Source organism: Saprolegnia diclina (assembly GCF_000281045.1).
Source record: "Saprolegnia diclina VS20 unplaced genomic scaffold supercont1.14, whole genome shotgun sequence".
NCBI classification, from domain to species: Eukaryota; Oomycota; class Saprolegniomycetes; order Saprolegniales; family Saprolegniaceae; genus Saprolegnia; species Saprolegnia diclina.
In genome coordinates this window covers 692,391-704,940 of record NW_008246081.1, presented here as the reverse complement: position 1 = coordinate 704,940, position 12,550 = coordinate 692,391, and the positions used below count along the sequence as shown (strand labels likewise).

The window sequence follows — 12,550 nt, the reverse complement described above, 5'->3', positions numbered from 1 at the left end:
CACACACCGCAGAGGAGACCGATGAGTATTCAGCTTGGATATTACGTGCACCAGGCGAGAGCTGCCCCCACGAAGAAGGAGCCAAGTGCAAAGTGCGAAGTGCAAAGTGCGAAGTGCAAAGTGCACAGTCTGGACACAAGTGAGAGCTCATTACGATGCTTTATGATTGTGGCGCTGTCCAATTGAGCGAATTTCGTCCAAGTTCTCGTGAAGCGTTTGTGCGATGGATCATCTGCGTTGGTGGTATATTGGCACTGTTGCCATTTCGTCGCAGGCACTCGAGAAAGAACACTAGCAGTGGCGTCGAGGCAAATTTGAAAGATACATCCGCATGAAAGTCCTTCTATTGGATGGCGAACGTTAGTTGTCGCAACCCCACGACACGGCGTGCTTGCACCTCGTCGTGCCACGTATTCTCCGACCACCGCCTTCGTTCGTGTATTCTTTTGGGTGGTCCACAGATCTTGCACCACAGATACTCCAGTGCTCGGGTTCGTCGGAATCACCATTCCTGTGCGTTGGAAATTGCTGCGAATATTATGGGGGTCTTCTCCGTCGCAGTGCAAGTACAGTAGCCGACGAAAAGGCAAAGTGACACGGTGCTAATGCAAGGACCAAACATGAATAACCTGCTCGCATCTTTGACGCCATACACTTCTGCGACGCTGGCAGGATTCGTTGGGTTCGATTTATCTCGCTGACGACGTGGCTGCATTTCATATAACATTATTTTTCTGTGCAGCGTCGGCAGGCACTGGGCGACAGGTGTGATCGAACCGTCAACTGGACCTCGAGCGGTGTCCAAGTCTCTGGTTGCTATGCCGTGCAAACGATGGGGTCTGGTCACGACGTCGCGAGCCGGGCGGTTGGAGCACATGTGAAGCGGCAGAGCGTGCAGCAAGACCACATGGCCATTCGCTGGCCGCCCAAGAGGCGACGACCCTATTTTATTGCAAATATACTCGATCTTTGTATGCTTTATAAACAACATTTATTACAATTTGCCCTCGGCGCGTCGTCGCGCTTAAACAGGGTGGTTTGAGCTCCGCTGTCAGATTGGGTTAAAATATGCAATTGCCATACAAACAATAAGAAGTCATGAGATACATAGTGAGTACTTATTCGTGTGTATGCATTTTGGCGATACAGCGTACAGTGACACACATGCTTGTCAATTAGGACTGCGCCGGAATCGAACCCGCCAGATCCAGCGCGACGTCGTATGTCACCGCAGCAGAAATCATTTTTGAAAATCGCTCGGTATGGTCAAGGGATTGCTGTGGTTCGTGGGCGCCATCCTCGTCACGGCCTCGTCGGCCAAGGACGAGCCGTCGCGCATGCTCCGTGTGGCGGCGCACACCACCAAGGGTCCGTCGCACTTGGGCTACCCGATCAACCTTGACGGACCAGTGGGCACAAAGTCGGCGCCTCTCGTGACCACCATTCTCGACGAGCCCAGCGACGATGGCTCCTGGGATGCCCCCGACGATGACGCGTCGAAGGACGACGATGAGGAGCCCACAGATGAGCCTATCGATGACGACACCACCGACGAGCCGACGGACGATGACAGCGCGGACGAGCCAAACGACGACGACGATGACATGGAAGTGCTGGCAGAGAGCGAGGACGATCCGATGGTGGAGGACTCGGCGAGCACGAACAAGAACGATACGACGCTTGATCCGAGTCTCTTCGAGGACGACGACATCCTCACGACGGCGCCGCCATCGAGCAAGAGCCCCGAAGACTCGGCCAGCACAAACAAGAACGATACGACGCTCGACCCGAGCCTTTTGGAAGATGAGACTCTAGAAGACGAGGACAACACTTCGGCGCCCAAGGAGCCAGAAGACTCGGCGAGCACGAACAAGAACGATACGACGCTGGACCCGAGTCTCTTCGAAGATGAGACTCTGGAAGAAGACACTGTGGACGACGAGGACAGCACTTCGGCGCCCAAGGAGCCGGAAGACTCGGCGAGCACGAACAAGAACGATACGACGCTTGACCCGAGCCTCTTTGAAGATGACGATATCCTCACGACGGCGCCGCCATCGAGCAAGAGCCCGGAAGACTCGGCGAGCACAAACAAGAACGACACGACCCTCGACCCGAGTCTGTTCGAAGACGGCACGCTCAACACGACGGCGCCCGTCAAGGCCATGAACTTGCAGTCGGAAAACACCGGTACGGCAAACGACAAGACCGGCGACAGCACGACGCCGTTCATTGTTGCTGGTGGTGTCGTCGGCTGCGTGGCCATCTTGGCCGTGACGGCGTACGTCCGCCGCCGCCCGGCCAAGCCCGAAGACCCGCACAAGTCGCGCATGCGCTCGGTCTACGTGATTGACGCGCACACGCTGTAAATACCCCACTCTTCGTGTTGTAATACAAAGTTTCCATGTCCTTCCACAAAGGTCAAGTGCAACGTCGTCTAAGTGCAAAGTTGCAACGTCGTTCAAGTGCAAAGTGCAAAGTCGTGAAAGGCAAAATGGGTCCTCGCTTCTGATTCGCTGCGTGGCGATCTTAAGCAGTTGTGCCCGTACTTGGCCACACTTGGATACCGATATGGCGCTGACCGGGATGACTCTAAGCTCTGTACTAACACGAGTAGAGCTATCCAGACGCGTTGAAGTCGACTACGTGTACATCGTTGCCGCATCTCAAGAAGTGTCGTCGCGGGAAAGGACTCCCCGACCTCAGGGACGCACAAGCCACGCACGTCCAGTTCATGAGTTACGCCGGGTTCAGAATCGAATGGGGATATCAATTAATGCACAAAAGAGGCGCGTACTTTATGCCTCCGTAGTTGGCGCCGTCACAGGGACAGCGGTCGTCGGCGCCGCCGGGGCAGCGGACGTCACCGCCTCGGCCTCGGTGAGCGGAACGTGCACGATCTGCACACCGATCGGCCGCTTGAGGTCCACACGGCTCTTGGTAATCTGAATCGAAGGCGTGACCCACGTGCCGCACGAGCACTGCGACCCGCTCCACTCGAATGATCCGAGACGCGCGTTGCATTTCTTGACCGGGCAATGGAGCTTGCCTTCCTCGAGAAGGGCTTCGTCCATCCAGGGCATCGTGTCGGCCATGAAGAACGAGCTGCAGTCCACGACGCCGTTCGGGTTGCGCTCCTTGATCATCTACCCACCATCTTGGTCACACCAGTCCATGCAGCAGGTCAATGGAGGTTCTACCTTGCGCAGCGCGATGCGGTGCTGGTGGGGCTCGTGCTCGAGGAGGTCCTCGGACGTGAAGAGCTTGACTCTGCACATGCGGCAGACGTACTCGTCGACTTCCTGCGTCATGCTGCTTGCGTCCATGCGTCTCGTACCGTGGAATGGTCAACGCAAAGCGACCGGGCGCGTACCCCGGGGCAGCCAATCCCATTCGCTGGCCGCCAGCCAATGTAAACCCAACACCGTGCCTGGCGTGAGCCGGGGCACGATGACTCGGCACGTGCTTCGAACTTCGGTCCAGATGGAGACAATGTTCCAGCAAATCCAACATCAGCGTGGATCGGCAAGGCCAACATGAGAACGGCGCCAGCGCTGTCGTCAACCGCGGGGATAAGCCTGCACGATGGTATTCACCAAAAGGAAACTTGGCTGCGCAAACGCATGTCGTGCTGTGCACATCGGAATGACGCGTCGGCAGGGCATGGACCCTGTGGACTGAAGGGCAACATTCGCGCATAAGTTGCCAAGCCATCTTTACCCGGTAGCCAAGTGCAATAGGAAGGACAGCCAAAAGCTTAGGTGTATGTATCGAACATCGAGGCGCGCCTCGTTGTCGTCCGTTCTCTCGGCACAACAACAAACGCTGCGAATCGCAGCGAGATATGCGTCGCAGGCTGCGACGCAGCGCTCCGTGGGATGATCGCACCACGTTTCTCGCCAAACCCATCCAAATCCAAACGCACGGAGGAGCTCTCGCCTTGCGATCACTTGCTCATTCTGTGGGCGACGAGATATCGGCGTTTGGAGCTCGCGCCCGAAGTCCAACTGCCCCCAAGAGTCGATGCCACGAGGAACAGCCAGCGTAGTACGCATCGCTAAACCGGTGGGTAGTACCAAGGTGGCCTTGGTTGAATATACCATTGCTTTGGGTGCTTCCTCTTCGCCGAGAAGCTTTGTACACAGATTTCGCGTGCCTGGAGATGCCCCAAACGTCCCCGGAAAAAGGTCCTGCGAGACTTGATGTTGAACTTCGAACTTCGGACGGTGTCGAGATGCAACGCGGATCCCACGCTCGCGAATCGCGAAAACGAACGGACTTCCCCACTTTCGAATTTGATCGACCGACCGCAGCCATGGCCCGCGTCGACAAGCACACGCTCGCGAACCTCGAGGCCATCTCGGTGCTCAGCCTCGACTTGCATCTCACGGCCGACTTTGGCCGCAGCGCGCTCGACGGCTACGTCGACATTGAAGCCGAAGTGCTTGCGCCGACGACGTCGTTTGTCCTTGACACGCGCGCACTGTACATCAAGAGCGCGACCATCGACGGCACGCCCGTGCTCAAGCAGCAGATCGACGACGAGGTCTTTGGCACGGCCTTGCATTTGGCGCTGCCCGCAGCGGTCCAGGCTGTCGGCACCAAGTTCACGGCGCGCATCTACTACGAGACGACGCCGGAGAGCTCGGCGATCCAGTGGCTGCCGAAAGAGCAGACGGCCGACAAGGAGTACCCGTACCTCTTTACGCAGTGCCAGGCGATCCACGCGCGGTCGCTCTTGCCGTGCCAGGACTGCCCGATGGCCAAGTCGATCTACAAGGCCACGATCACGGTGCCGTCGTGGGCCAAGTGCTTGATGAGCGCGGTCGCGTGCGCCGACCCCGAGACGAACGGCGAGACGACCCAATTTTTCTACGAGCAAAACGTCGCCGTGCCGTCGTACTTGATTGCGATGGTGATTGGCCACCTCGAGAGCCGCGAGGTCGGGCCGCGCAGCCGCGTGTGGAGCGAGCCGAGCATGGTCGACGCGGTCGCGTACGAGTTTGCGCAGACCGAGGACTTTCTTCGCAACGCCGAGGAGATCATGGACCAAGAGTACGTCTGGGGCCGCTACGACATGGTGTCGCTCCCGCCCTCGTTCCCGTTCGGCGGCATGGAGAACCCGTGCTTGACGTTTGCGACGCCGACGCTCCTCGCGGGCGACCGGTCGCTCGCCGACGTCATTGCGCACGAGATTGCGCACTCGTGGACTGGCAACCTCATCACGAACCACACGTGGGAGCACTTTTGGCTCAACGAAGGCTGGACCATGTGGCTCCAGCGCAAGATCATGGCCAAGATCTACACGGATTTGCACTTTGATTTCGATGCGATCATTGGCTGGAACGCGCTCCTCGACTCGGTCGACCACTACGGCCACGACCACGAGTTTACTAAGCTCGTGCCCGTCCTCGACGGCGCCGATCCGGACGACTCGTTCTCGAGCGTGCCGTACGAGAAGGGCTTCAACCTCCTCTACTACCTCTCCAAGCTCGTCGGCGACGCCGCCTTTGAGACGTTTGCCAAGGCGTACGTGCGCGCGTTCCGCTACAAGACGGTCACCTCCAACGAGTTTCGGGACTTTTTTGTCGCGTTCTTTGCCGAGACCAAGAGTGCCGAGCTCGCGACGATCGACTGGGCCGCGTGGTTCTACGCGCCTGGCATGCCGGCCCGCCCCGATTTTGACACGACGATTTCAACTGCGTCGGCCGAGCTCGCAGACCGCTGGCTCCAGAACGCAGGGCCGTTTGCGGCCGACGACATTGCGCACTGGACGTCGTCGCAGATCATTGTGACGCTCGAGACGATTCTGGAAAAGTGCATTGCGCGCGGCGAGTTCCTCTCGCACGACGTGCTTGCGGACATGGGCGCCTTGTACAACTTGGTCGAAACCAAAAACTCGGAGGTCCGGTTCCGCTACCAGACGCTCTGCGTGCGCGCCGAGTACGCCGTCATTTTGCCCCAAGTCGAGGCGTTCCTCAAGGAGCAAGGCCGCATGAAGTTTGTGCGCCCGCTCTACCGCGATCTGTACAAGTCGGCGTTTGGCGCGGCCGACGCGCGCCGCATCTTTGCCGAGTGGAAGGACAACTACCACCCGATCGCGCGCAAGATGGTCGCCAAGGACCTCGGCTACTAGAGGCCGTACCGATTCGGTAGTCTAACTGCTATATACTCGTTCTCATGATCGTCAACTCTTCTTGCCACAAGTGCAATTTGCATTTCAAAATGAACTACGTAAGAATAGGAGTTGTATTCGCCATCGCGGGATAAAGACATCGATCAACAAGGTGTTCTTAGATGGAGAGCTGCGTCGTTGGGTCGTGGGGCAAGGCGTCGTCGTCGTCGTCGTCGTCCTCCATGGCTTGGACCATGAGATGGGCGTCGCTGCCATGCAGCGATTCCGGCATCAAGTGGTGGTTCTCGCTGCCGGCGGGCATCTCGTACTTGTGGTTGTCGGCGTCCGTGCCGTTGAGCGCCTGAATGAGCTGAGTCGCGGCCATCGCGTTGTTCTCGAGCAGTTGCTGGTCCACGAGCGCGTGCGCCGACGCTTGCTGTTGCGCGAGCTGCTGCTGGACGAGCTCGTTGCTGGCGGCTTGCAGCAGCTGCGCCTCGGTCATGCCGGCGTGCACCGACGACGGCATCGGAATCTCCATGTTCTCGGTCGATTCCGGGTTGGTCGCGTTCGCCGCGTTCGCCGCTTGCGTCAACGCGCTGAACCGGTTGTGGATGTCCTTCATCGTAAACACGCCCGGATGCTTCTTCTCAATGAGCTTGAAGAGCTCGGAGCGCGAGCCTTTGACCGCGTGCGTGATCTCCAAGAGGTACTACACAAGACAGATGAGCCGCGCACACGAGGTTGGCAATGGCCTACTTGGCACGACTCGTCCCAGAGCATGCGCTTCACGGACGGGTATCGTCGCCAGGCCTCGGCCGAGAGCTCGTGGTTGTGCACAAGGTTCTTCTGGACGATCTGGATCGAATATTCCTTGCGCTTCGCATCCCACTCGGTCTGCGCAATGAAGCGGAATGGGCACTTGTCGCCCGACGTCGCGTGTGACTTTTCGCCCTCGACGCACATGAACTCCTTCCGCCGGTACTCGGGCAGTGCGATCGTGGCGCTCTGGAAGAAGCGCCGGGACCGCGTCTTTTCGCGGCCATTGCGCTTCTTGTCCATCTGGTTGAGGTATGACTGCATCTTCTGCGTGCGCTTGGCCACAAAGCACGAGTTGGTCTTGTGCATGTAGCGCTCGAGCTCTTCGTCAAGGTGCTTCCAGTCCTTGCACTTGGTCGGGAACCCATCCGGCGACGCTGCACTGCCGTTGGCCATTGTTGCTGGAGCCGGGCGAACGAAAAATAAAAACACCCAACTTTTACCGGATAGAAACACCCAACCCTATTTGCCGAGCGCGTTGTTGACGCAGCCGACACGCGTCGCTGCGTGGCCGCTGGACGCAGAAGAGACGCTTCTCGCTGGCGCTGAAAGCAGAGACGATAGCAAAGCGCTTGCTGCTCGATGGCGACTTGGCCGAGCGTGGCCACCGGCGACGGCCACGCGAGCCTTGCGCCACCCAACTTTCGGCCGAATCTCCTGCGAGTATCCGGATATAGAAGGGACGGGCCGCGTCCGGAACAGCGTGCCCAGATCCGGAAGCGGAGGTATTACACCACGCGACCTTGATTCTGGTTAGTCGCGAGCGATGGTGGGCTGGTAGCAGCCTGGAGCCGAGCCTGACGACGCTTGGTGATGCGTACAACGCCCTGGGAAAGGTCCAACGGCAGCGTCCGGATAATGACCGGCCACATTTAAATTTGGAAGTCCGGTTGCGTGTATCTAATGCCCAAACGCACTGGCTTGGTTGGCCTTCCTTACCGGATAACAAGATATCATCCGGAAGGATTCGCTTCAGATCCGCGACCAACATGGAAGCGCTGCTCCTGCGGTGCCAATCCGCTGCCGACGTCGAGGCCATTCTCGAAGGCGCCTTCTCAAGCGTCCTCGAGGTAGGCAACATGGCGTCTCTCCATGAGGCCGACGCCCAAGTCGAGCTTCATGATGTGGTCTTGGCCGCACTCTCGCCGTCGACGACGTCCGACCTCGAGCAGACACTCAAGGCCGTTGGCAATGCGCAGCTTCGCCAGCTCGTAGCCGACCTTCTCCATGATCAGCGACGAGCCATGTGGCGAGAGATTGCCGCGCGATCGGGCGCGTGTCCGTCGCTGCCAAAGATGCTCGACGTCCAATGGCGCGTGCTGGTGACGTCGGACCCCACACTTGACGCCGGTCGTCCGGAGCCCATCGCGCTGCTCGAATGCGCGGGGCAGGAAGCGCACGTTCATGCTGCTCAGTTCCCGGCGCTGCGAGCGGTTCAATTTCAAATGACGAAAGGTACAAACACCACATGATCCATCACTATCTTCACCTGACCTACAAGGGGCGGTGGACAAGATGGTGTCCGAGCTGCATGGGATCCGCGACCAGATCCAGTTGCTGCAGAGTACATCTCGTCTTGCTTAGTTATCTCCTCTCTCTAATCGAACAGCCAGCGTCTACTCGTCCGAGTCGTAGCCCGAGTGATATGCGACTTGAATGCTCGACTTCGTCGCCTACACAGAGCTCGTTGGGTCAACTTCAGAGGGCCATGGACATACCGAGCTGGTCGGCTCGACCTCGTCGTCAGCGACGTCGATCGCGCCAATCTTGGCCAAGCGACGCGCCAGCTACGGGTGGGTGGTGAGGCGCCACAAAAGCAGCACCAACGTACGTTGACGGTCGGGAACTCGTCTTCCTTGCCGGCGCGGAGGCCGTCCGCGAGCCCCTCAAAGCCCACGACGCGGTCGTCCGACGCAATACCATCCTTAAAGTAAATGACCGTCGGAAGCACGCGCACGACGAGCTTTGTCACGAAGAACGGCGCCTTCTCCGCGTTCAGCTTGAGAAATTTGCACTCAATGTGGCGCTTGGCGATCTTGGCCATGTGCTACGCCGAGGTTATCTGCATACGGCGGCGCATGGAGGCGTACCATGTCGATGACCTTGCAGCGTTCAAAGTCGCGGTGGTAGAAATGGACAACGACGCGCGGGCTTGACGTGACTTCTTTGAGGAATTCGTCCTGGACGATCTCGCTAGCGCAACGTTCCACGTCTCGTCCTCGTATCGGCGAAGAGCGTTCTACCGGTAGTCGCCATGGCCCTTGGCGAGGTTTTCTTGCTTGACACGGTATTGCTCCTGCAGCTGCTTCATGCGGAGCTCGCGAAGTCTACAGGAGGATGAGCGTGGATATGGGCATATGCAGGGCACCGCAGAAAGTCGGGATCATCTTCAAAGTCATCTTCAAAGTCGTCGTCATCCTCTTCGGCGCTCGTCTTCTGGGCATGCTGGCTGTCGTTCTCGTAGTGCTCGGGCTTGACAGTCTCGCGGATGAATTGCGTCTCTTGGGCGTCGAGGTTCGAGAGCAGCTGCTGCTGCTCGGCGACCTTGGCCACCTGGCGCTGCTGCTTCTCATGCTCCTCGCGCACCTTGAGCTGCTCCATGGCAGCGCCCATGCGGTCCTGCGCCTCGAGGTGGTCCTCGGCGCCGAAGAGCCCGGAGCCCCCAACCATGCTAAACTTGCTCGCCATTGCACCCCTTCCAAAAGTTGACTGTCGGTTCGAAGTTGCTCGTTTCGGCATGCCCATAAACGCGTCACATGCCACGTTGTAAATGCCGAAAATAGGAACAGCCCGATCCCATTTCTTCTGCTTCAAGTAGCTTTGTGATCAGCGCGCCGTGCATCCATGGGCGCGCTCAAGTGACGTCGAGTATGTCAGCGAGATCGCACTCCTCCTGGCAAGATGCTGCACGGAAGCTCTGCACGGGGCTCGGTACACGGCGTTCCCCGATGCCGAAATTAATGAAGCATTTGGATTGGTCCAAACCACGGAAATTCTACATATTAGCCAATTGAAAGCTCTTGAGCCACTATGCCCATGCAGGATTGGCTTAAAATCGCTACCGTGACGGCTGCGGCATCCTGCGGCGGGCTTGCGGGCTGTCGACGAGACCCGTCTTCGCATGACATATCAACCTCCTCTTGCCGAGATTCGTTCTAAGCTTACTTGGTCTTTGCCGTGGCGCCTCGGCCGCGTCGAATCTCCTTCGTCCCATCGTCGCCGCACGTCCTCCAATGTGGCATATGCCACCTATAGAGTATACCCCGGTGTACGTGAATGATGGCCAATGACACAGTTCAACGCGCTTGATTGGTTTTTGAGATCGAGTATGAGGTACGAGGCGCCAACCTGCGAGCATGGCGCTAACGACGACTCGGCAGCGCGCAGACCTACGACGACGTGTGTGCCAAGGGCAAGGAAGAAGCGGAGCAGCGCCTCATTGACCATCTCGTACGTGGCATCTTCATCGGCGGCTTGGCTCATCGCGCCTGTAGCAAGAGTTTGGCGGCGAAGTCTGGAACATCAAGTCGGGCTGCATGGGCTGCAAGACGAACGCCAACAACGTTGCGCTCAAGGTAGTACTCGCGCTTACTTCACGAGGCGGCGACCAACGACGTCGACTCGGTAGACGTGCAGCAAGTGCAAAACCGCACTCTTCTGCGGCAAGGAGTGCCAAAAGAAGGCGTGGAACATGCACAAGTACGAGTGCATGATCATGAGCACGATGCAAGAGATGGCGGTGCCGATGCCCGAGGCGCCGGCAGTCTACGACCTGTACGTCGTCGTCGCTACATGTGACAACCTCGCTCGACAGTATGGATTGATGGACTAGGGTCCGGTCGTGCCTCGAGACGCTGACGTGGAGCCCGAACGCCAAGGAGATCACGGACGAATCGCTTTTGGCTGTCGCCAAAAGCATTGGGCTCACGGGCCCCGTGCTGCCGGGCTGGTTCACGAGCATCAACCTCGTGCAGGTTTGGCTGCTTCGGCGTCTCGTTGTTGGGCTAATGCTACTTATCGAGTAGCACCCCGCGAGCCAAACCGCGTACGTCAAGGCCATCATTGTGCTATTTGCGCTGCTTCGTGACGACGAATGCTGGTACGCACAGAGTCGAGAGAAGACGCCCACGGGTATCATGTGTAGGACGCGCGACTCGGACAGCTTTCCCCGCTCCTCGTACACCTATGCGACGGTACGCACTCGTAGAATCGTCGGGATCGTCGACAACCTGTGCACTCTAGACGATCCCCAAGACGGCGAGTGCGCGTGCGACGGCGCTGGCGCATTTCCTGGAGCTGCAAGGCCCGCTCGTGCTCTTCACCGCGTGGATGCAGGACCCGCAGCCGCCGGCGATCCAGTCCGTGCCCTTTGAGAAGCGCCTGATCCACGGCCTCATGGACACGCTTCTTCAGATCGAGTACGTTGCATGCTTCATGTATGTTGTTGCTCATGTGTGGCGAGCGTAGAGAGATTCGCAGCGCGATCGACGCCTTCATGGATGCGCGTGATGCGGCCCATTAATCACTACGTTATGCGTCTGCCTCTGCACCGAGGCGCTGCACCTTCCACGTGTCTGGGTGGTGGAGGACGCGACAGAGTCGTCGTGGCAGTTGCAGGCGTTGAGCGGGTGCTGTACACGGCATATTGGACTAATAAGGGTGAATTGGAGGTGGTAGTAGGCTCGTATCGAGTTTATGCGTGCTGGATGGACGACAGCTTGAGTCGCTGCTTGGGCTTGTCGACGAGCGGCGCGACTTCTTCGAGCGGGTCGTCCCAGTCGTGGTACGACATGGTCGTGCCAAAGAGCTCGGACGGCAGCGGCTCTTTCAGGCTCGCACATCGAAGGCGCGCGAGCTGCCGCCGCCACAGAACGATGCACACAATCCAGAGCACGCCATAGACGCCGGCTAGAGCCACAAACCAACGACAATGAGCCACCAACATCCTCGACACATCGCAATGGCCTACCCGAGATGAAGCACGAATCTGACGACGACTGCGGCGTCTTGACCTTTGGGATGAAGCGCGGCTGAAGGCGCAGGAGCGCGCCGAGGCAGAGCTACAAGATACACTAAGATCTCATCGCGCTCGCGTTGGAAGCGTACGAGGAAAATGGCGCCCGCGAAGGAGAAGATGCTGCAACAGAGGTAGCCTACGCATCATTGCGCATGAGCCTCCATCGCGCTCCATGGCGGCCGGTCGATGGTCGATGGTCGATGGCCGGTCGTACCCATCGCGCAGTCTCTTCTTCTTTCTTCTTCGTGCGAATATCGAACACTGAATTTGGCGACGACGGGCGCCTTGAATGGTGGTTTTGACTTGCGTTTTGTATGCCGTGGGCGCGGCCGACGCAATATGCAGCTGGTTCACAATCTTTTGCGTAGATTTTGGCCAATCAAACGCGCGTATTCGCCAGACGAAGCAGCACACGGAGCGTTGTCCAGCGTGGATCTTTTCGCCCACAAACGAGGAATTCTCACTCCGAAACTCTAGTCGAGTAGCTTGAATGATAAAATTTCATGTAGTACACTCAAACAAGGCCATTTTGTGTCTACTAGCGTTGCACGAGCTTGTTGCGCTAGAGAGTTGGACCAGCGGCCCGGTTTCTTCTTCTTTGC

The 12,550-nt window shown here is 58.3% G+C and overlaps 8 protein-coding genes across 9 annotated transcripts; 4 read left to right on the top strand and 4 right to left on the bottom strand.

Moving 5' to 3' along the window:
- The first annotated feature begins 1,255 nt into the window (after nt 1–1,255).
- SDRG_05562 (hypothetical protein) lies at nt 1,256–2,431 on the top strand. Its single transcript, XM_008611285.1, has one exon. The coding sequence runs from the start codon at nt 1,263–1,265 to the stop codon at nt 2,367–2,369; it is 1,107 nt and encodes a 368-aa protein (XP_008609507.1). The 5' UTR covers nt 1,256–1,262; the 3' UTR covers nt 2,370–2,431.
- Nucleotides 2,432–2,798: 367 nt separating this feature from the next.
- Nucleotides 2,799–3,326, bottom strand: SDRG_05561 (hypothetical protein; the record flags this gene model as incomplete). The annotated part of the gene is made up of 2 exons (XM_008611284.1): nt 2,799–3,146; nt 3,201–3,326. The coding sequence occupies 2 exons, from the start codon at nt 3,324–3,326 to the stop codon at nt 2,799–2,801; spliced, it is 474 nt and encodes a 157-aa protein (XP_008609506.1).
- A 989-nt stretch (nt 3,327–4,315) lies between these two features.
- Nucleotides 4,316–6,136, top strand: SDRG_05560 (hypothetical protein; the record flags this gene model as incomplete). The annotated part of the gene is made up of 1 exon (XM_008611283.1): nt 4,316–6,136. One exon carries the CDS (start codon nt 4,316–4,318, stop codon nt 6,134–6,136), a length of 1,821 nt encoding a protein of 606 aa, XP_008609505.1.
- Nucleotides 6,137–6,226: 90 nt separating this feature from the next.
- SDRG_05559 (hypothetical protein) lies at nt 6,227–7,779 on the bottom strand. Its single transcript, XM_008611282.1, has 2 exons — nt 6,872–7,779; nt 6,227–6,824 (listed from the first exon to the last, which is right to left on the bottom strand). Exons 1-2 carry the CDS (start codon nt 7,325–7,327, stop codon nt 6,294–6,296), a joined length of 987 nt encoding a protein of 328 aa, XP_008609504.1. The 5' UTR covers nt 7,328–7,779; the 3' UTR covers nt 6,227–6,293.
- A 141-nt stretch (nt 7,780–7,920) lies between these two features.
- Nucleotides 7,921–8,515, top strand: SDRG_05558 (hypothetical protein; the record flags this gene model as incomplete). The annotated part of the gene is made up of 2 exons (XM_008611281.1): nt 7,921–8,386; nt 8,433–8,515. The coding sequence occupies 2 exons, from the start codon at nt 7,921–7,923 to the stop codon at nt 8,513–8,515; spliced, it is 549 nt and encodes a 182-aa protein (XP_008609503.1).
- Nucleotides 8,516–8,547: 32 nt separating this feature from the next.
- Nucleotides 8,548–9,619, bottom strand: SDRG_05557 (hypothetical protein; the record flags this gene model as incomplete). Its single annotated transcript, XM_008611280.1, has 6 exons — nt 8,548–8,604; nt 8,650–8,718; nt 8,763–8,978; nt 9,022–9,124; nt 9,175–9,258; nt 9,300–9,619. 6 exons carry the CDS (start codon nt 9,617–9,619, stop codon nt 8,548–8,550), a joined length of 849 nt encoding a protein of 282 aa, XP_008609502.1.
- A 612-nt stretch (nt 9,620–10,231) lies between these two features.
- SDRG_05556 lies at nt 10,232–11,616 on the top strand. Of its 2 annotated transcripts, none has more exons than XM_008611279.1 (9): nt 10,232–10,264; nt 10,312–10,381; nt 10,426–10,506; nt 10,560–10,705; nt 10,764–10,905; nt 10,957–11,030; nt 11,094–11,124; nt 11,174–11,349; nt 11,399–11,616. In XM_008611279.1, exons 1-9 carry the CDS (start codon nt 10,260–10,262, stop codon nt 11,451–11,453), a joined length of 780 nt encoding a protein of 259 aa, XP_008609501.1. In that variant the 5' UTR covers nt 10,232–10,259; the 3' UTR covers nt 11,454–11,616. The 2 variants fall into 2 exon arrangements, with proteins under 2 accessions (XP_008609501.1, XP_008609500.1); XM_008611278.1 differs by having other exon boundaries at nt 11,076–11,124.
- Nucleotides 11,575–12,278, bottom strand: SDRG_05555 (hypothetical protein). The gene is made up of 4 exons (XM_008611277.1): nt 12,163–12,278; nt 12,038–12,084; nt 11,901–11,991; nt 11,575–11,839 (listed from the first exon to the last, which is right to left on the bottom strand). The coding sequence occupies exons 1-4, from the start codon at nt 12,164–12,166 to the stop codon at nt 11,625–11,627; spliced, it is 357 nt and encodes a 118-aa protein (XP_008609499.1). The 5' UTR covers nt 12,167–12,278; the 3' UTR covers nt 11,575–11,624.
- Nucleotides 12,279–12,550: the final 272 nt, after the last annotated feature.